This window comes from Staurois parvus, unplaced genomic scaffold (assembly GCF_062004578.1).
Source record: "Staurois parvus isolate SC_StPar_1 unplaced genomic scaffold, SC_StPar_1.0 ptg000088l, whole genome shotgun sequence".
Classification (NCBI taxonomy): Eukaryota; Metazoa; Chordata; class Amphibia; order Anura; family Ranidae; genus Staurois; species Staurois parvus.
The window spans coordinates 2924667-2947310 of record NW_028317884.1 but is presented as its reverse complement, the minus strand read 5'-3'; the positions used below and the strand labels follow the sequence as shown (position 1 = coordinate 2947310).

The 22644-nt window shown below is 41.3% G+C and overlaps 1 protein-coding gene across 5 annotated transcripts in view; it reads left to right on the top strand.

Annotated features, from left to right (window-relative positions):
• Nucleotides 1-22644, top strand: part of LOC149468382 (inositol polyphosphate-5-phosphatase A-like) — a 74823-nt gene that overhangs the window by 33997 nt on the left and 18182 nt on the right. For all 5 annotated transcript variants that reach the window (XM_089670272.1, XM_089670275.1, XM_089670274.1 and 2 more), the window contains exons 6-7: nt 16124-16187; nt 20759-20862. In XM_089670272.1, coding sequence (XP_089526398.1) covers nt 16124-16187; nt 20759-20862 — 168 coding nt within the window. The remainder of the gene's footprint in view (nt 1-16123; nt 16188-20758; nt 20863-22644) is intronic.

The following is a 22644-nucleotide window of genomic DNA, read 5'->3' as shown; positions in this document are numbered from 1 at the left end:
TTGATATTCACCTAAATGTTTGTAACCATGGCCACACAATGCGGGATACAATTTAGCTTACAGTAGACAGTAGTAGTACAGTTAAACCTGTCATATAAATAAAATCCCAGTCCCCCACTACTTTGTGCTGTGCAATCTCCCAGGTGTTGTAACTACAGATCCTGGGGACATAAAGCAAACTTTTGCGAATGCCCCCCAGAACCTGGCAGGGATAGAGCTCTCACCGACCTTAAGGCCTCGTTCACATGGGCTTACTACAGTACAGCTTGCGTGATGTGTTTACCTGCCCAGGGATGCGCAGGTGATCCTGCATCCCAATGCAGGCAGCTCCATTCATATTGGTTAGAACGCAAAGGCTGCATGGACACAGCTACGGTTTCCAATCTGACATCTGTGCACACAGTATGCATTCAGGTACGTGCACGCGCATGGATGTCCCGAAAAAATGGCTTTGTAGTTTTAAGTTGTATTTGTACTAGATTTATTCCTGTTGGCCACAAGGACATGAAGAAATGTTTAGTATGACTTTGAGAAGTAACCTTAAAATGAAGAAAAAAACACTTGTTTTGTTAGAATTACTGTCAGTAATCGGCATCAGAGAAGGCCAAATCTCTGTAGCTACACTTCTGAAGCCGGGACTAGACCATATAAATCTACTTCAGTGCCAAGCCATTTCTGGCACTTTTTGTTTACATTTAAAATCATTACTTTTTGCTAGAAAATGTCTTAGAACCCCAAACATTATATTTTTTTTAAAGCCAAGGCCCTGGAGAATACATTGGTGTTTTTTTGCATTTGTTAATGTAACACGGTATTTGTGCAGCGGTTTTTTAAACACTATATTCAAACCTTTTTCTTATCTTTAACTCAAATTATTAAATCAGACCGTGAAATTAAATATAAATGTAGTCCCAAAATATATTTCCAAGTCCAAACACAATCCTGTGTGTCCAACTTCAATATTTCCATCACTCTGGACCTGGTGAATACCTTGATAAAATGAAACTAAGATAGTGTATTACCTTCAAATAATAGCTTACCTTCACAATAAGTAAGTATATAATGAATTTGTGCAAAAACAAAAATAGATTCAACTGTGAGCAACACGTGAATCATGCAAATCACTATCATGTACACTATATAATAAACTAATAAATAGCGAAAAACTGTGTACACTCAAAAATTATATAAACAAATAATAAAAATAAAATAAAAAAAAAATTATAATTAAAATAAAAAAATATATAAATAAATAAACAAACCAAATTAATTAAAATTAATTACACCAACAAAAATATTAAGCAAATAAAATAAAATAAAAATATATAAATAAATAAAGTAAAAGGTGAACACTCCATGAACACTTCTATAGGGCAAGAATGCATACAATTACCATCATGGAGCAATATCAAGCCTTAAGGGATATTCAGATGTTTAGCAGTCTCTTTCAGGCTCTCAATAGCTGTATATAGGGTAAGCCTTTAATACACCATCATCCTCATAAAAGATAGAAAAGAACCCATGTAGCATGATATAATAGGTACCAAACCATTTAATACAGCATCTTACATTAGGGACTTGAACAATCAGTAATATATTCGAATGACTCAGCCACTGCAGCTTCCTAGGATGTAAAACACGTTTTCCATTAATCAAAAGGGCCACGCCGCCACTTTCTTTTTTTGCGCAATTATGTCAGACGTCACATCCACTGACGCGTTTCGTCACTTCCGGACTTCTTCTGAAGGGATCCCTTCATAAAATCCACATGGATATACTTACAAAGATGGCCGCCGGCCCAACACGGATTTGGCGGCGTGACGTCAGCACGTATGGCCCTTCCTTGGATTTATGGATACAGCAGACTGTTTGAAGGGTTCTCTAAGTCACCAAACCTCTCTGGTTACAATGCAACAAGGATCTTAAATGCTAGAAAAGAATTCACAGATAGGCTGAACAATGGTTACAATGCAACAGGGATATCAGTGTTCCTAGCTTTGCAGCCACCATCCAGTCTTCCTTCGCCCTCTGCACTTCAGTCAGGTATACACATTATCCCAGACAAATGACTACCCAGGAAAGGTAAATTAGATTACCTCCAAATTTATTTATGCATTGTGAAATGCATGTTATAAATGCAAGCAGTGTATGTATATCTGAATTTTACTTTGTAGCAGCCTCTTGTAGCCTCTTAAAGAACAGAGCTCAGTCTCGAAGAGAAAATAACACAACAAGGAGCCAGTCATTTGTGCTGCATTGCGTATCTTCTAAAGGTTGTGCTTGTAAGAGGAGAGATCAGAGTGACAGAGAGGTGTGCTCATCAGCCTGCTGCTTCTCCTTTCACTGTCCAGTCAAAGGCAGGTAAAGGGATTAAACCTGTAAGTGTTTTTTATTGACCAGAGAAGAATTAGGTCCCCTGTCCTACCAGATTGGTCTGTTCTGTGCGACAGAGCTGCGTAAACCTCAAAACTGGATAGATAGAAAATACAAATCCTATGGCAGATAAAACCGTTCTCATTTATGTATTTAATCTGTGTGATTATCAGTTTGCCTGGCATTTAGTATTAAGAAAGCTATGCTGTATTTTTGGTTTCTTAATGGGTGGATATTGGTTTGTTGTGGTCAACCTCACCTTAAAATGGCTCATCCTGTAATCAAAAAGCAATACTCTGTCTTTTAATGAAATTGCATAGTATGGCATTGGTGTAAGCTAGGTGGCTTTGCACACTATTTTCAGTACTTATGAACCTACGTATAAATCACGCACTTAACATTTCTGTCTGGGTTTTGCACTTCTACTTTTCCCTCTTTATAGTACACACACCAGTGTATTTTGATATCATATGACGTGATAATTGAGATATTGATAAATGATTTGACCCATTTGATTATAAATGCAAATCAATAGATTTTTGTTGTTGTTCTGGCTTAGTGTAATGGATCATGAATAAACAAATAATCATTCTAATGAGTAAGTTGGGTATTGTGGAGAAGAGGGAATAATCAGAGAAATAAATGGGTTCATTGTTTAAGATATAAGAAAAATCAATGTGTTGCAGGGGAAAGACACAACGCAGCTCATAAATAAACAAAACTGGTGGTGTGGGAACTTACTGTGGTCTGTAGCCTTCCTGCAATCTTTTCTACCCTGTCTTCTCCTTTCTAATCGTATATTATATTCTGGATATACATATTGTACAGTGTATGTGTGCGTGACCATCTGTCTATTTAAGGAGGCTTACAATGATTTGGCCACAGTAAGTTGATCAGCAAAAATGAAGTCTACCATTTTATCTGTCAGTTTTCTCTAAAACTGTATCCTGCCATCCCTCATAACACCTGTGGCTCTGGACGTTCTTTTAGTCACCCCTACGTTCCTGTGTACTGTACAGCCCTGTGTACCCAAACATTCACAAAGCAGAACTGAACTTCCAGTTTAACTCAGCTTATTAAATTCCATGTGCAAAGTCTTCCAGATTCTGAAAATGCATTGTAGATGCATGCATGTGTAAATGCCCATGCTTAGAAGCACCGGTGTTTACATGAGTACAGACGTGTACAGCCATTCACTTCTAGGGACAGCTGTATGCTCCACTTATGGCTTCTCAGGCGTGGGAAAACTCCAGGAATTTCTTCTGCCTGCAAATGTTCTTGTACTTGAGGCATTGAATAGCCAGAAGTTGGAGCTTTACATTTGTTTGTTTTTTTCACATTTCTCCAGGCTCCCTTTGCTTGTTTATTGTAAAGCCTGTTGTTTGCAGAACTCAATAGACCAAGCTCAAGTTTATTCATGCAATGACCCTTCCATTTTCATACTTCTCAGGACAAAGGGTCAGTCTAGGAAACTAAGTCTTAAAGCTCTTTTGGCCCTATCTAGGATAAAGCTACTGTAGCTGTAGGTTGACATCACTGAGCCTGTCCAGCTTTGGAGAGACCCCAACTCAGAAAGCTGCTGGGAGAGTGAGCCAGCCTCTCGCCCACTCCACAGCCCGGTGCTCCTGTGAGCACTGGAGGGCCAGAGCAGAGAGCCGGAGACTGACAGTCACTGCTTTCTGCTTATTAAAAACTGAGACCTGAGTGATCAGAGGTCTTTAGTCGCTCAGTTCTTGGTCATAAAGGTGGCGAGGGACAGATGGATGCTGCATCCACCTAAGTGAGTATGAATAATTGTTTTTTTTCATTCCTGAATTGCTCTTAAAGCAAGACTAAACTCCATATACTCACCTCCTCTTCAGCAATGTATGCTCCCACCTCTCCAGCTAGTCCATCTTCTTGTATTTTACATGGGTTTAACGTCTTCACCCATTGAAAGAGGGGGTTGATTTGTCTCAGCATTGAAGGCATGTATACTCACCTCTTTTTCAGCAATGTTTGCTCCCACCTTGCCAGACAGTCCATCTTCTTCATTGAGAGTGGGAGTTCATTCATTCCAGAATTGAAGGCATGCATGGCTTAGTGTGCGTTTAGTAGAAGAGGCGCCATATCTAAAATCTGGCCATATTTAAAATGTGGACATTCATCACCAAAGTTGAACGCAGAAAACATAAGAAGATTTCTTACTTTGTATACACCAGAAAATCTAACAATTATACAACTGTACTACTTATAGCCTTGTCTATTTTTACCTCACTGCAGTTTTGTATACACGCATATTTATGATGTAACATGTACCAAGTTCAGCATGCACCCTCTTTAACAGCGGGTGGGGGATCTTCTCCCTGCACCCACTGTAATAATGCGAAAACAGCACAGTTGTGCAGTGCTCCGTTCACACGGCCACATCAATAATTCACAGTTTCCTATGAATGAGTAGACTAAAAGTACTGTCAGTCATTGTGGCTGATGGCTTGTAGTTCTCAATGTGCTACGTGGACTCTGGTGGGTGCTCTAGTATTTCATTGTTCTTCCTGCTCTCAAGTAACTGCCTGTTTTTAGAACCACTTGAAGTATGACTTTTCAAATGACATTATCATATTGATGATTATATTATATTTACAGCAGTATTAAATCCAGAAGCAAACATGTATTATGTTGCAGCTTACTAAGTCTTAGATGTGGTTGCTGCATTTCATTTCTTTTTAAGGCTGAATTTTATTTTTACTTGGTGATCCTGCCAGTAAGTCTATAGTTTTTTAGCAGAACAAGCTGTACTGCAGATGTAGCAGTTAAACAGTTGAGGCAAACTATTTACCACTCCGGATGTGCTTGCAATGATCAGCTTTTATTCATGTAAAACCTTTATTCCAAAACAAAAACAAAACGGTTACTGTAACTGCTCAACCCCTTGACGCCGACGTCACACAAATATGCGGCCACACGGAACTGGGCTTTTTTCCGTGGGGCAGCATATTTGCGTACTTGTCTTTGTGCTGGGAGCGCGCCGCTTGGCGCACTCCCAGCACAAAGACCGCGAGGACCGGGACTGGGACCCGGGACTTCCGATTCCGGATCACATGATTGCTGTGATAGCCTCTGATTGGCTATCACAGTGATCAGTCACTGTACAACCCGGCCCCCTTGTTTTTTTTTCTCTCTATGAATGGAGAAGAGAGATACATTGTATCTCTCTAACTCCTCGCATAGAGGGGAAAACAATGTTTGTTACAAAAAAAAAAAGATAAATAAATAAATATTAAAAAATAAAAAAAATTTTAAGAAAAATACCTAGATCAAGGTTTGATCTAGTTCAATGCCAGGGTTAGTGTTAGGGTCAGGGTCAAAGGACAGGATTTAAAAAAAACAAATTGGTGTCAGTCAGTGTCAGTGTGTTTTAGGTAAAAAAAAAAAAAGACAAAATCAAAATGCGCACTATTGTTTCTGGGCTGTATTACGGGTACAAACAACAAATAACATACACATATATGGTATCGCTGCGGTCGCCAAGAGCTGGAGAATTTATTTTGGCTTGTTCTTTGGTGGTAGGTTATGGTAGCGACAAGAAACACACAGCTAAATAAAAAAATGATTTTTTTTTTTACTATTTTGGGCCAGTTTTCCTTTGATAATAAAAACAAAATCAGGAGCTATCTATTACCATTTACCACCAATTGAAAGCCCAATTTGTCCTGAAAAAATAAAGGTATAATCCACCTGGATGTACAACGTAGTTGTGATGATATGTACGGTTTTACTAACATATGTCAACGTTGCAGAATTGTGCTTAAGCATTTAGATTTGTTTTACCCTTAGGCGTGAAGGGGTTAAAAAGTGTTAGCTGGATTTCAGCTTCAAATTGTTAGTGTATCTAAATATGCTAGTACATCTAACATTTCCACCACCTCCCCCCCCCCCCCCAATCTCTATTGCTCCTTCATCCAGAGTGGAAACACCCTAAGGCAGGAAGTGTGTTACTGTCCAGATCATTTGGTGAAAAAAGATGGAAAAAAGCCTTAAAAAAAAGAAAACAAATGCAGCCACAACATCTAAGGATTGGTAAGCTGCAGTATGTTAGATTTTTTGGCTTTGGGTTTAATACCACTTTAAGTGACTGAGTGTAAATATACTTTAAGGATGTGGGGTAAGAATGTATATTCAGCAAGTACTGTCATCCCATTCCCTCAGTTAGAGGGGTTCCCCTTTATATATACTCCATGTCACTGAGGCTTCTGTATTATCACTCTATACAGAAACTTGTGAACCCCTGAAGTTAGTGAAGTCATGTAGTGTGCTGTGTGCGAGGCGGGGGTCACATTTATCTCCCCTCCTGTCTACCATAGTTAATAAATTTAGCTCTAGATTAAAAGTATTGATTGTGTCAGCAGCGTGATAAATACGCAGAGGGAGGGAAGCCGAGCGAGGTGTGAAGAGCATGAGGTGTGTGTGTAAATACTGTATGCAAGATATAGATGAACTCACATACTGGAGTGAATGATTTTGTAGTGCTGGTGCAAAAGTCTACTTACAATCCAGACATTTTATTTTGGAAATACAGCAAGTTTATATGTTCATAAACAACAACATAAATCTGCTCACTATCATCCAGGGGATGGTTTGTATGAACGTCCTTTAGGCTAGGTTCACGCCTATGAAGTTTGCGTTTGATCCGTTTCTGCAAAAACATGTGTTTTTGACGCCTTTTGGGGGGTTTTTTGTTTTTTCTTTTTGCTAGGCAGATTAAAATGCAAAATGCATCAAAAACATACTACATGCTTTTCTGCAGCCTCCCCTTTGAAGACTATAGAACCATAAATGCAACGTTTTGCGTTTAAAAAACTCCCTGACCCTTTCCAAAAAAACGCAATGGATGAAAACGCGGAGATGTGAACGTGTCCCACAGGAAATCATGTTAAATGGACTGTAGTGCTTTCTGCGAAACACAAAAAGCTGCAGAAAACACTTAGGCGTGAACCTAGGATAAATGAAGACCCATACAGGGGAAATATGGAGGCTGCCACTGCTTAGTTCTCATTTTGAAGAAGATACCAGTAGCCTGGCTGTCATATAGATCCAATGGCTTCAGCATTTTCTAAGTCACTGGCTCTTACAGCGGCTCTGTTGTTGTAGCGACAGGATTCTTCTGATTCCTTCTGCGGCTCTGAGCGGTTAGGTGCAACTGCCTGCCCTGTTCACCATAATACAGGTATTTGCGGCGGTACACACAGCTAGTGGTTACCTGCAGTGATCGTTTCTGAATGCACACAAAGTGTGTTCAGCAGCGATCACCGCAGGTAATTGCTGGCTCTGCAGAGAGCTGCCGGTGACCTGTCATTATAGTGAACAGGGCAGGTGGCTGTACCTAGCTGCTCAGAGCCATAGCAGAAATCAGAAGAATCTAGGTTGCTACAATTAGCACCCCCCTAAATCGCCGGTGTAAATATAGTCTAACAGAAGAGGGCATATACCTACCTTTACAGCAGCCTGTTTGTTTAAGTTCTGGCTCTTTGCTTTCCAGCTCTTCCCTTCTGAACTGAAGTCACATACTGCCAAGCAACTAGCGGTTTCAGTAGTTCAGTAATGGTAGCTTCAATATCTTTCTCAGTATAGGTTTCCTTTATTAAATTGCTACTCCAAAGAGTAATTTTAGTAAAAAATAAGATTTTTTTTTTATATCAGACTAACGTTACACTTGCAGGCTTAGTCAATAAGGCAAATAGCAAAGTACAGCAATTTATTATCTGTAGTCAGAATTCGTGTTTTAGTTTTATCAGTAGACGGAAATGTGACTGGTACCTATAGGTGCTATACGTAAGCAGGATGGAAAATGTGAATGGTGTGTGAGCTTTTTGCAATCCTTCTTTGTTCTTTTTACTGCCTTAAGGAATAAATGCATCTAATGTATGTGTATATATGCACACACCAGACATTTTATTAGGTACACCTTGTTAGTACCGTGTTGGACCCCCTTTTGCCTTTTGAACTGCCTTAATTCTTCATGGCATAGGTTCAACAAGGTGTTGGAAATATTCCTCAGAGATTTTGGTCCATATTGACATGATAGCATCACACAGTTGCTGCAGATTTATCAGCTGCACATCCATGATGCAAATCTCCCGTTCCACCACATCCCAAAGGTGCTCTATTGGATTGAGATCTGGTGACTGTGGAGGCCATTGGAGTACAGTGAACTCATTGTCATGTTCAAGAAACCAGTTTGAGATGATTTGACCTTTGTGACATGGTGCTTTGTCCTGCTGGTTATAGCCATAAGAAGATAGGTACACTAATTATAAAGGGATGGACATGGTCACCAACAATACTGGTGTTTAAACGATGCTCAATTGGTACAAAGGGGCCCAAAGTGTGTTAAGAAAATATCCCCCCACACCATTACACCACCTCCACCACCACCACCAGCCTGAACAGTTGATACAAGGCAGGATAAATCTATGCTTTCATGTTGTTCACGCCAAATTCTGACCCTATCATCTGATTGTGGTAGCGGAAATCAAGACTCCTCAGACCAGGCAACGTTTTTTCCAATCTTCTATTCAATTTCGGTGAGCCTGTGTGAACTGTAGCCTCCGTTTCCTGTTCTTAGCTGACAGGAGTGGCACCTGGTGTGGTCTTCTGCTGTTGTAGCCCATCTGCTTCAAAGTTCGACGTGTTGTGCATTCACAAATGGTATTCTGCATACATTGGTTGTAACGAGTGGTTATTTGAGTTACTGTTGCTTTTCTGTCATCTTGAACAAGTGTGCCCATTCTCCTCTGACATTCACAAGGCATTTTTGTCCACACAACTTCCGCTGGATATATTCTCTTTTTTTGGAACATTCTCTATAAACCCTACAGATGGTTGTGCATGGAAATCCCAGTAGATCAACAGTTTTTGAAATACTCAGACCAGCCTCCCTGGGTACCAACAACAACTATGCCCCATTCAAAGTCATTTAAATCCCATTTCTTCCCCATTCTGATGCTCGGTTTAAACTTCAGCAAGTCATCTTCACCACGTCTAGATGTCTACAGTTGATGCCATGTGATTGGCTGATTAGCAATTTGTGTTACAAAGCAATTGAACAGGTGTACCTAATAAAGAGGCCAGTGAGTGTGTGTGTGTATGTATGTGTGTGTGTATATATATATATATATATATATATATATAAAATATATATATATACTTTTTTTGACATTTTTGTGCACAAAGGTTTCTTTCCTTTGGTTGTTGGGGTGTTACTTATTCCACTGTCCATCTACTTTGAGTAGCCAAGGGTTGCCAACAATTCAGAAAGTCAATGTTTTTATGCTCACATCACTGTAGCAATGTCAAACTGCCCACAATCAGCATCTGTATGGAGTTGGAGGTGACAATGCAAATTTATTTGGGTTGAAGGGCAAAATCTTTTGAGCTGCTATGCAAAACCAAAATTATTGATACAAAATTGTTGTTATAAATTCGTGAATCGCCCACACTATTCACACTCCCATACAAAATGTGTTGTATAACATAAATAGCAATCAAGTGCCTCAATTCACCTATATATTTAAACCATATCAACCATCTCTGTCAAGTGGCATAAACATCTCTTTATATGTGTCCATGTGCTGATAGTCCTAAATTGTTGTATATGTTCACAGATGTTTTAATTCCAAATTACTTTGTAGAACACCCTGCGCTTCTATATGCTGCAAACCAATAAGCGTGTGTGTTCACCTTCACCGGATGTGCTCTCAACTGATATATATGACCAAACCATTAGGAGGAGAGCTAAGAGAGTGGAGGAGACTCATCCCCTTTGGACACAAGACATCAGTCCATATATAAGGGACACATGCCATTTATGACCTCACCTAGCGGTTTGGTCATATATATCAGTTGAGAGCACACCCGGTGAAGGTGAACACACACGCTCATTGGTTTTCAGTATATAGAAGCACGGGGTGTTTTACGAAGTAATTTGGAATTAAAGCATCTGTGAAGATATACAACAATTTAGGACTATCAGCACATGGACACATATTAAGAGATGTTTATGTCACTTGACAGAGACGGTTGTCCCTTATATATGGACTGATGTCTTGTGTCCAATGGAAATGAGTCTCCTCCACTCTCTTAGCTCTCCTCCTAGCGGTTTGGTCATATATATCAGGTGAGAGCACATCCGGTGGAGGTGAACACACACTCATTGGTTTGCAGTAAATAGAAGCGCAGGGTGTTCTACAAAGTAATTTGGAATTAAAGCATCTGTGAACATATACAACAATTTAGGACTATCAGCAAATGGGCAAATATTAAGAGATGTTTATGTCACTTGACAGAGATGGTTTATATGGTTTAAATATATAGGTGAAGCATGGCACTTGATTGTTATTTAAATGTATTTCGATTGTTCCAAAGAAATGCTTGATTGCTTGTGGAATGTTGTAATGGAGGGTTCTCCTATAGCCTCTCAACTCTTGAGATTGGATGTCAATAGAACTGATCCTTTATAGGTAGTTTAGGGATGTCAGGTGTGAGAAATGTTGCTTAAAGATGGTTACAAGTTGGAACAATCTATTTACTTATTTGAAAAATTAAATAAGAGTGCAGCCTACAGGATTCTGGGTGGGGGGGAGATGGGGCACATCAACTGCCCACAATAATGTTAGGACCTAATTTTACCTTTGCTTTAATATATGCTAAGATTTTATTCGGTAGCATACCTGGGCTTTTTCTTGGACCTGATGTCACCATGGAGTTTTGTGTGATCATATTGTTCTCATGTATCATGAAGGGCTTCTGCATACACAGGAATGATGTACTGAGACCCCAATTACATGGACCCCATCCATGATCACTAGTTTGGAGGTGTTTGCATTTCAAAAAATTCCCTTTTAGCCATAATATTGTTTTGTTTCACCCAAATGGCAATGTTCACGCCAAATACCAACAATGCACGGAGCACAAAATATTATATATGAAAAAAGCAACAGTCCTTTCCTTGTGATAACTGTTCAGACTGATTTTCTCATTATCTTTGTTATCTGCCCTTTTATTGACAGCCTTAAGGTAATGAGTAAGACTGTGTAGTGTGCAAGAACATGCTTGCAACATATCCTTGGCCTGGAGATGGGTCACTGAGGCACCGAGTGCCAAGTAGGGTTGTGGAGGAGTGCTGGGAAGGGTTATTTGTTCAGTGATATGGAAACTATGCTCTTGCATATATACATACTAATTTTTAGTTTAACCCTCCTGTTATCACAGCAATAAACATAATTGCATCAGAAGGGCGGGTAGGCCTAAACACCCAGTCACCTTGTATGTGTGTTGCTGTCTTGTTCTGAGGTCTGCTCCATTGGCTCCTTCAGAACTGTGACAAGCTGTTGTGGACAGCTCACGGTCAACTATCAACAATTGGAAGCTGTAAGGACAGGCAACCGATGACGTCAGTACTGTGCCGATTAGAGCGCTGCACAATTGGCAGCCCCTCTTACTAGCCTTGGGCATCACAGCCCATTTAAAGCGACAGCTCTCAGTAGCGTAGAGAAGTTTAAATGTTTTTCTTGTGTACAGGTTTGTTCTTAGCTTATGTAGACTTTAGAGTTAGGCAGCAGTTAGATGTTCAGGCATAATCTGACCACCAAAAATCTTTACCTACAAATCCCTTTTATAGTAAGTGCTCAGACTGCTCAAACATGCATATGTATGCCTATGTACAGTTGGTGAAAATAATTACAAATTATCCAACATGGACAATCAGTCTTCTGGGGTGTCTGACAGGTTTGCTGTTGATCACAGATGTCTAGATCAAACTGGGTATTGATCATCTCATATCACTGGCTTCCTGTATTTAAAAAATTGGTCAGCCCGCCTCAAAAGTGATTCTGTTATCCCTTTCTACCTTCTAGTCAGTGGTCTCTTTTCTCTTCCTCATTGGTTTGTCCTTGTATTATGTCTAGTCAGCTGTCTCTTTATCACTAGTTAGTCTTTCTATTCCCTGCAGTCGTTGCTCTCTTTCCTACTAGTTAGTCCTTCTATTCCCTTTTCATTACTAGTTAGTCTTTCTATTCTCCCTGATCAGCTTTCTCCTTCTTACAAGTTAATCCATCTTTTTCCCTCCAATCAGTTGTGTCATCCTTTCTAGTTAGTCCTATTTCCTTCAGTCAGCTGCTTCTTCACAACTAGTTAGTCCTTCCTTGCTCTCCAGTCATCTGTGTCTTCCTTTTTAGTTAGTCATTTTATTCCCCCTGGTCAGTTGTCTCTTCATCACTAGTTAATCCTTTTATTATATCAAAGCAGTAGTCTGTTCCTGTTTATTCATTTTATTCCCACCACTCAGCAGTCTCTTTGTCACTGATTAGTCCTTCTATTCTCTTCAGTCAGATGTATCTTCCTCTTTAGTCCTTCTATTCCTTCCAGTCATTGCTGCCCTCCACACTAGTTAGTCCCTCTATTCCCTCCAGTCATTACTGTCCTCTCTAGTTAATCTTTTTATTTCCTCTAGTCCGCTATTTTTTCTTCACTTGCTAGTCCTTCTTTTCCATCCAGTATTTGCTCTCTTCCACACTAGTTAGTCCTTCTACTCTGTCCAGCATTTGCTCTCTTCCTCACTAGTTAGTTCTTCTGTTCAGTATTTGCTCTTTTCCTCACTAGTCAGTCCTTCTATTCCCTGTAGTCTTTTCTCTCTTCCCCACTAGTTAGTTATCCTATTCCATCCAGCCTTTGTTCTCTCACTAGTTAGTCCTTCTATTCCCCCCAGACTTTGGTCTCTTCCTCACTAGTTATTTCTTCTATACCTTCCAGTCGTTTCGCTCTTTCTCACTATATAGTCCTATTCTGTCCAGTTTTTGCTGTCTTCCTCACTAGTTAGTGCTTCTATTCTGTCCAGTCTTTGCTCTCTTCCTTACTACTTAGTCCTTCTATTCCCTCCAGTCTTTGCTGTCTTCCTCACTACTTAGTCCTTCTATTCTGTCCAGCCTTTGCTGTCTTCCTCACTAGCTAAGCCTTCTATTCTCTACAGTCTTTGCTCTCTTCCTCACTAGTTAGTTTTTCTATACCATCCAGTCTTTGATCTCTTCCTCACTAGTTAGTTCTTCTATTACCTCCAGCCTTTGCTCTCTTCCTTACTAACTAAGCCTTCTATTCTCTACAGTCTTTGCTCTCTTCCTCACTAGTTAGTTCTTTTATACCATCCAGTCTTTGCTCTCTTCCTCACTAGTTAGTCCTTCTTTTCCCTGCAGTGTTTGCTCTCTTCACTACTAGTTAGTCCATCTATTTCCTTTAATCAGCTGCCTCTTCCTTACTAGTTAGTCTTTTTATTCCCTGCAGTTGTTGCTCTCTTCCTCACTAGTTAGTTCTTCTATTCCCTTTTTATTACTAGTTAGTCTTTCTGTTTTCTCTGGTCAGCTTTCTCATTCCTACAGGTTAATTCTTCTTTTCCCTCTGATTAGCTGTCACTTCATCACTAGTTAGTAAGTCTTTTCCCTCAGCTACCTCTTCCTTTCTAGTTAGTCCTATTTCCTTCAAACAGCTGTCTCTTCATCATTAGTTAGTCTTTCCTTGCTCTCCAGTCAGCTGTGTCTTCCTTTTTAGTAAGTCCTTTTATTCCCTCTGGTCAGTTGTCTCTTCATCGCTAGTTAATCCTTTTGTTATGTCCATTCAGCTGTCTCCTCCTGCTTATTCCTTTTCTTCCCACCACTCAGATGTCCCTTTGTCTTTAGTTAGTCCGTCTATTCTCTCCAGTCATATGTCTCTTTGTCACTAGTTAGTCCTTCTGTTCTCTCCAGTCAGATGTCTCTTGTTCTTTAGTCCTATTCGCTCCAGTCAGCTGTTTGTTTCTCAGAATTTCATCCTTTTTTTTCTTTGTTCAGTATTCTGTCCTCTCTCCCCACCTGTCTCTATGTCTGTCTATGTGTCTCTCCCCTCTCCAGACTCTCTCTCCTGAGTTGTGGCGTTCTCTCCTCTATCAGCTGTCTCTCCCTCTCTGGCGTGCACCTTTTCTCTCCCCAGGCAGTGCTGTCTCTTTCTCTTCTCACTCTTGGTTATTAACGCTCTTTTGATAGGCAATTATTTGGTGCTCTATATTTTTGCGACTCTCTCGTGCGAGACTCTGATTTATGAACATGTCTGTGAGTCTCTGCACCCCCTTCCACTCGCACAGCATCACTCTGTTAACCCCTCCTCTGCCAGGTGCTTCCATCTCTCAGTACCTGTCTAAGCCCCAGTAGGCTCTATGTACATTTAGGACAATGAGGCTTTATGTGGACCCTGAAGTATCTAACTTGCCATGGTTGCCATTTTAGTAGCCTCATTTATATAAGGCAGATAGTCAAAAATGAGGCATTGGACGGTTGTCCATATTTAGGTTTTCTTACTGTATCCTGAATAATGCATCAGCAGCAACTCCATAAATTCCTTTTTTTCCCTTTTTTATTTCCCCTCATTATCCCATTAATTAATTATTAACCCATATTAATAAAGATGCAAAGACTGCTAATGTGTAGTAACCACAAACAACCAATCAGACACCCACTTTCTTCACCCTGACTGCACTGAGTTTCTAAAGCTGATTTCTGATTGGATGCAGTGGGTTAAAGCACATCACCAGTCTTGTAGCTCGCTAAAAATAAAACATAATGACCTTCATAGAAAAACAATCAGTCACCAAAGTGAAAAATCTAATACCAACCAGTCAGAAATCATCTTTATTGTTTAGATTATCCTGAGCATTTCAAAGTTGATTGGTTGCTAGATTTAACTGCAGATTATTACTTTTTGCTCTCTTCTAAACATCCTGTAGACTTTGGGGGAGTTTTACAAAAAGTGGGGTGTTTAGAATTTGGTACAACTGTGCATAATAGCCAGTCAGGTTCTAACGTCAGCTTGTTCAATTAAGCTTTGACAATACAACGTGGAAGCTGATTGTTTTCTATGCAGATCTGCACCAGATTGTGCACTCTCCAATTTTAGTAAATCTCACCATTTATGTATTAAGGCAAATAAGCAATAATGCAATACAATGAGCCTCAATGAAAAAAAAAAAGAATTCATCTATTCATGGTCCATGAGCTCTGAACAGGTAAAACATGTAATGTTATTGGTTACTATAGATTATTGCACTAACTTGCTCCTTGACCCCCCATTTCTATAGAAGGTTTGTATAATACCTATAAGTAAAAACAATGTAAAAATCCTCTACTTTGTGTGATGCTTTATCACTCCTTTTTACGAATGAATATATACAGTTAACCTACCATTCCATAGCATAGACACAATGCCTGTGACACTCTGGTGCAGGACTTGACAGGGTTATAAGAAATAGATTGGCTGGGATGTAGTCCCATACTTACCTTCCCTAAATTCACATTCTGTGTACTTCTCCCTGCCCCCCCTCTCCTTCCTCCTCCGCTTTATTCCTCCCCTCCCTGTCTCTGTGGTATCCCTCTCTGACATAGCTCCAGACAGCTGTTAAACGACTTAATCTCTTAAAAATAGTTTTAATTTTCTGCCTCCTATTGATCGCCGGCTCCCAATTAATCAACCAAGTGGAGCAGTGAAGATGGGAGGTCCCAGTGTGCCCCCTAGGGCCGGTTGGGGGGCTGACGGGTTCACCTATATGCTTGTATATGGAATAGACTATGAGTAACCTATGGAAGGTTACTTCATTAACCCCTGCCCTGCAAGAGACCCCAGTATAACCACATTAACCCTTTTGCTGCTGATTGTACACAGTGATCTAACATCTCTTTCAATGTTTGTCTTTCAGGCTCTTGGCTCTGTCTATTTTGTACACAACTCTCTACGTATGGTTCAGATCTATGACTTTAAAGGTAAGGGATAGTGTTTGCTGTGCCATATGTTTTCTTTATTGCATATAATGGGCATACAGCTGGAGCAGCACAGTGGCTTAATGGTTAGCACTTCTGCCTGGCCGTACTAGGGTCGTTGGTTCGAATCCCAGCCACGGCACCACCTGCCTGGAGTTTGCATGTTCTCCCTGTGCCTGCGTGGGTTTCCTCCCACACTCCAAAGACATGCTGGTAGGTTAATTGGATCCTGTCTAAATTGGCCCTAATATGTGTATGTATGAATGTAAGTTGGGGACCTTAGATTGTATACCCCTTGAGGGTTAGGGACTGATGTGAATGTACAATATATATATATATGTGTGTGTAAAGTGCTGCATAAATTGACGTATATATAGTACCTGAAATAAATAAATACAGCGTATAAGTGAAGAAACTGGCATAACTACTGTGTAATAGGTAGACAGATATATTCAGTGTGTATATATCTATTATAGGAAAGTTTGCAATGAACTGTAAATGTGGCTACAAGCCAGACCTTCTTGTTCAGTATAGTACCCGACCTCACAAATTCCCAAAGACACACTGCAAAATCTTGGGAAAAGCCTTCCCAGAAGAGTGAAGGCTGTTAGTCGTAAAGGGAGGACAACACCATGTTATTAACTATGGCCTTGGAATGGGATGTCAAACAAGCTCTTATAGGTCACAAATCTTTGCCCATATAATGTATCAACTGCTCCTTGTATATATGTGAATAGTGGCATTGTGGTCTCTTTGCATTGATGGAGATGACTTTCGTATTCTAATTATTATGGCAAGACTGGCTTTGCCACCTGTTTAATTTGGAATAATTTTAAAATTGATATCTCCTGTGCAGAGGTCCAAAACAAAAGGAGCAGAGCTTTAGGTTCTTTTACACCTCGCACAAACTTTTAGTGTGGCATCCCATCATCCACAGAGAAAAATTCTTGCTTGCTCTAACTTTTATCACATGGGCTTACATCTGTACTTTGTAAAACGTCTCTCACCACCTGCAGAGCTTTCTGTCATTGGAGAGGCTGAGCACACAACTGTCAAAACTTCCTCTCAACCTGCAGGGTAAAGCAATTTTTTATCTTTTTTGGAGCTCCGCAATGCAATGCTTTTGTCAAACCCCTGCAAACAAAAAAAGTGAATTATGAAAATCAAACAAACATTTGCATAGGGGGTACAGAAAATTGCCAAACCTCTGAAGAGGACCAGCCCCTAACCTTAAGTCATTCAGGGCTCAAGGCTCCTGACAGGGGCAAGGTACATTATGGTTCTTCTAAGCTGAAGTCAGACCCCACTCCTTAGGGACCAACTATAACCGATCCACCAGGTACTTGGTGAGCAGCTCTCCTGAAGAGAGACCCCTCCAGATGGAGGTAGGCAAAAGACTTGAAGGCCACTAAACTTCCCTCGATAACCTGCAACCTCCATGTCTGTGCAAAAACAAACAAAACAACACATGTGCAGGGTAAAGCAATGCTTGTACTACAGTGCATACTGCACACAGCACAATGCACACTATCATAGGTCAGATGCTGTGTTCTATACACTTTGAGGGTGACTAACAGTGGTTGATTTACTAAAGGCAAATAGACTGTGCACTTTGCAAGAACAGTTGCTCCGGAGCTTAGTCAGCTTCTGACTTCCATCATCCAATCATGTGCAAGCAAAACATTTTTTTTTCCTTGCATGTAATTGGGTGTTCTTTGCAAAATGAAGATTTACTTCATTTACTAAGCTCTGGAGCAGGGGTCCTACAACTTTTTAAACAGGGGGCCAGTTCACTGTCCCTCAGACCATTGGAGGGTCGGACTATAGTTTAAAAAAAACAACTATGAACAAATGCGGACACAGTACAGGAGATGACCTGAGACTGCGGACATAGTACATGAGATGACCAGAGACTGCGGACATACAACCACCATAAGACGCACAGACATTTCCCCCCCAAGTGTGTCTTATGGAGCGAAATATACGGTAAATGCAGGACACCTTGTTGGGTCAGATCTGTGTACAATGTAAAGAGAGAGGGGGGGGGGAGAGATGAGGATGGGGAGATAGAGCGAGAGGAGGGGGGAGGGGGAGAGAGAGGGGGATAGAGAGAGAGGAGGGGGGGAGAGGGAGAGAGAAAGAGGGGGGGTGCGTGAGAGGAGGGGGGAGGGAGAGAGAGAGGGGCGGAGAGAGAGGAGGGGGGAGGGAGTGAGGGGGGTGAGTGAGAGGGAGGGGGGAGAGAGAGAAGGGGGAGGGAGAGAGGGGGGAAATAGAGAGGGAGGAGATCGATCATCTATTGCACTTATCTAGGGTCCGTGGCTGTGATACCCGACATGCAGCGATGGAGTCTCCTCTCTTGCTCCCCCTCTTCATGGTCAGCTCTAGGCTCCGCCCTCTGGCCGTGACGGTTGCATGCACTGATCAGAATAGATGGCCGGCTGGCTGCAGAGAGGCCAGGTGAGTGGTGTGGGTTCATAAGCCGAGCCCACCTTCCCCTGTTCTAGAATTGCTGATCCCGCCCTCCTGCCTCCCGCCCAAGCCCTGCCAAGCTCTCCTGACCGCGGCAGATACGCACCTGCCCGGCGGGCCGGATAAATGTCCTCGGCAAGCCGCATGTGGCCCGCGGGCCGTAGTTTGAGGACCCCTGCTCTGGAACAACTGCACTTGCAGAGTGCATGGTTTATTTGCCTTTAGTAAATTAACACCACAGAGTCGCACAGGGCTTTTTTGCTTTCTCTCCTTGCACCCTGTTTTAAAGTACTATAAAAATGCACTTAAGGCTCCATGCACACTGTGCTTTTAATAACGCTGATAACGTTAGCTGTGTAAAGTTCCATGAAAATTGTGAATTTTTCAGCGTTTTTTAGCATTTTTGCATTATCGTTTAGTGGTGTTTTGCCGCTTTTTTTTGCATGTTTTTTAGCAAAAACTAAGGTTTTTTTTTAGCAAAAAACGCTGGTTTGCTGCGATTTACCGTGTTTTATCATGTTTTGCCATGTTTTCCAGTGTTAGAGCATTTTTAAAGCTAAAAAACTCCTCTAGAAACCCACTGTTTTTTTTTTCCAGCCAAATAATGCCCCTGCAAAAGAAATGCTGATTACAGGCTATGTGTGTATGGGCACATAGGATAACATGCTGGGGCATTTACTGGCTGTAAAAAAAAGCAGCAAAAGCCAAAAACAGCCACTTTACAAATGTCCAGTGTACATGAGGACTAAAACTGTATACAGTTTCTGTTACAGTGATGCATAGTTATTGTAATTGTTGTGCATGAATAAACTAATTGAACACGTCACATTGGCTGTTCCTGTTAGAAGTCTTTTGCTTTTGTAACCCGCTCCTAGATAGGCGCAATGTCAGGTACATTTAGTTCTGGCTCACTGTAATCAGTGTATCTGCATGTGATTATTTACATCAGTTCTGTGTTTCACTGGTTGAAGGCCTGACTGCTCCTCCTGCACTCCAGAACTTTCTGTGTCGTTCTGGGACATAGGTGTGCAGCAAGGCAAATGGGCAGCAGGAATACTCATATTGTCTCAGCCAATCCCTGTGGGAGACTGCACAGATGGTTGCTGGGAAGGTGTATTATTAGTCTGAGATCTGGAACAGATGTGTCTTGTCCCTGAGGAAGAGATCACAGCCTAGGGGTGCTGTTTGCCCCCGTAGGCAAACATGCCACGTGTCTGCTGTTCGTTGAGGTCCCAGCTGGGGAGGGCTACTTTGCTGAAAGTTGCTGAAGCTGACAGAGGGAATTTTTGTCTAAAGTTCTAGTCTGGTATCACTGGGAGAAAGTATCCGGAAGATTTCGTAGGGAAGCAACCAATCGTCCCAAGGATATTAGTGAGTACAAACTAGTGTGAGAGATCTTAGCACCTGTGTGCTGTTGCCACCCCTGTGGTGCTATAAAGTCAGCTCAATGGGGACATTGTGGTTGGTGTCCTTAAGAACTCAGTCTATTTAATTCCTAGTGAAGGGACTCTAAGAAGAAAGATTAAAGGGTTACTTTTTGTAACCCACAACAGTAAAATCAGTCTGTATATGCAGTAAAGCATGCTTGTTATACTCACTGTGGAACTTGTAAAAACGCTCTAATGCTAAAAATCACTGCAAAATGGTGCAAAACGTGGCTATCCAGCATGTATGAGTGTTTTTGAACCTCAAGCTTTTGTGGGAGTATAGTTTTGTAAAAAAAAAAGCAAATGCAAAAATGCTACAAAATGCAACAAAACTTGCATTTTTAATGTGGACCTCTACAACTAACGCTACTGGCATTTTTATAACGTCCAGTGTGCATTAGGCTTCAAGGGTACTGGAGTATCCCTTAGTTACCATACTCCTATCAAGGTTCAAGTTATACAAAGCATCATAAAAGCATAACTGGACCGTTCATTGAGACAAAAGAGTGACTGTGTGCCTGGCTGTGGGGAACTATGGGAAAAGACCTAAGGGACCTTTAACTGCTTCCCGTCCGCCCTATAGCAGAAGTACTGCTACAGGACGGCATGGGTGCGAAAAATCACGTAAATATACTACTACATAAAATGTCTTCACCTTTCCCTTTCTTTCCCTTTCAGACAGGAATTTCATCTCTCTGTCTGGACAGACCGTATGTATGGGCTCTCTTGAAGACTGCCATATTGTGCACAAGGAGAGATTCCCACAGGACTTCTGGTCTGAAGTAAGAAATGCTATGTAGTGAACTTCTTATAAGGGATCTGAAATTCACATTGTAGGTGCATTCCCACTCTGAGAGACTGAATTAAAAAAAAAATTCAGGAAATCACATTGTATGATTTGTAAAGAATTTATTTGTCTTGCACTGCTGAACATAAGTATTTGAACACCTAAGAAACAGCAAGAATTCTGGCTCTCAAAGACCTGTTATTGTGCCTTTAAAAAGTCCACCTCTACTCCACTCATTAATCTAACTTATTAGCACCTGTCTGAGCTCTTTAAAGACACCTGTCTACCCCACAGTCAGTCAGACGCCAACTACTACCATGGGCAAGACCAAAGAGCTGTCAAAAGACACCAGAGACAAAATTGTGGACCTCCACAAGGCTGGAAAGGGCTATGGGGCAATTGCCAAGTAGCTTGGTGAAAATAGATCAACTGTTGGAGCAATTGTTAGAAAATGGAAGAGGCTAAAGACGACTGTCAGTCTCCCTCAGACTGGGGCTCCATGCAAGATCTCACCTCGTGGAGTATCACTGATGATAAGAAAGGTAAGGAATCAGCCCAGAACTACAAGGGAGGAGCTGGTCAATGACATGAAGAGAGCTGGGACCACAGTTTCAAAGGTCACTGTGGGTAGAACACTACGCCGTCATGGTTTCAAATCATGCATTGCACGGAAGTTTCCCCTGCTCAAGTCATCACATGTCCAGGCCCGTCTGAAGTTTGCCAATGACCATCTGGATGATCCAGAGGAGGGATGGGAGAAAGTCATGTGGTCAGATGAGACCAAAGTAGAACTTTTTGGTCTAAACTTCACTTGTCGTGTTTGGAGGAAGAAGATGGACGAGTTGCATCCCAAGAACACCATCCCTACTGTGAAGCATGGGAGTGGTCACATCATGCTTTGGGGGTGCTTTTCTGCGAAGGGGACAGAACGACTGCACTGTATTAAGGAGAGGATGAATGGGGCCATTTATTGTGAGATTTTGAGCAACAACCTCCTTCCCTCAGTCAGAGCATTGAAGATGGGTGGTGGCTGGGTCTTCCAGCATGACAATGACCCAAAGCACACAGCCAGGATAACCAAGGAGTGGCTCCGTAAGAAGCATATCAAGGTTCTGGAGTGGCCTAGCCAGTCTCCAGACCTAAATCCAATAGAACATCTTTGGAGGGAGCTGAAACTCCGTGTTGCTCAGCGACAGCCCCGAAACCTGACAGATCTAGAGGAGATCTGTGTGGAGGAGTGGGCCAAAATCCCTGTTGCAGTGTGTGCAAACCTGGTCAAGAACTACAGGAAACGTTTGCCCTCTGTAATTGCAAACAAAGGCTTCTGTACCAAATATTAACATTGATTTTCTCAGGTGTTCAAATACTTATGTTCAGCAGTGCAAGACAAATAAATTCTTTACAAATCATACAATGTGATTTCCTGAATTTTTTTTTTAATTCTGTCTCTCAGAGTGGGAATGCACCTACAATGTGAATTTTAGAACCCTCCATGATTTCTAAGTGGGAGAACTTGCAAAATCGCAGGGTGTTCAAATACTTCAGTTCCTCACTGTATGTTCCTTTCACTCCCTGTCCATGGACTTGTGGCTTACACATGGCTGTCACATGCTTTCCCATACCTAGAAATAATGGCTATGGTGCTGAGCGGAGCAGATGGGGATTGAGAGAAAGGTACATGCCGGGGTTGGTATGGGCTTTCAAAGTGATACTAAAGTCTATTATTTTAAAAGAAATAAAATTAAAAAGTGGTAATACTTACCTGCTCTGTACAAAG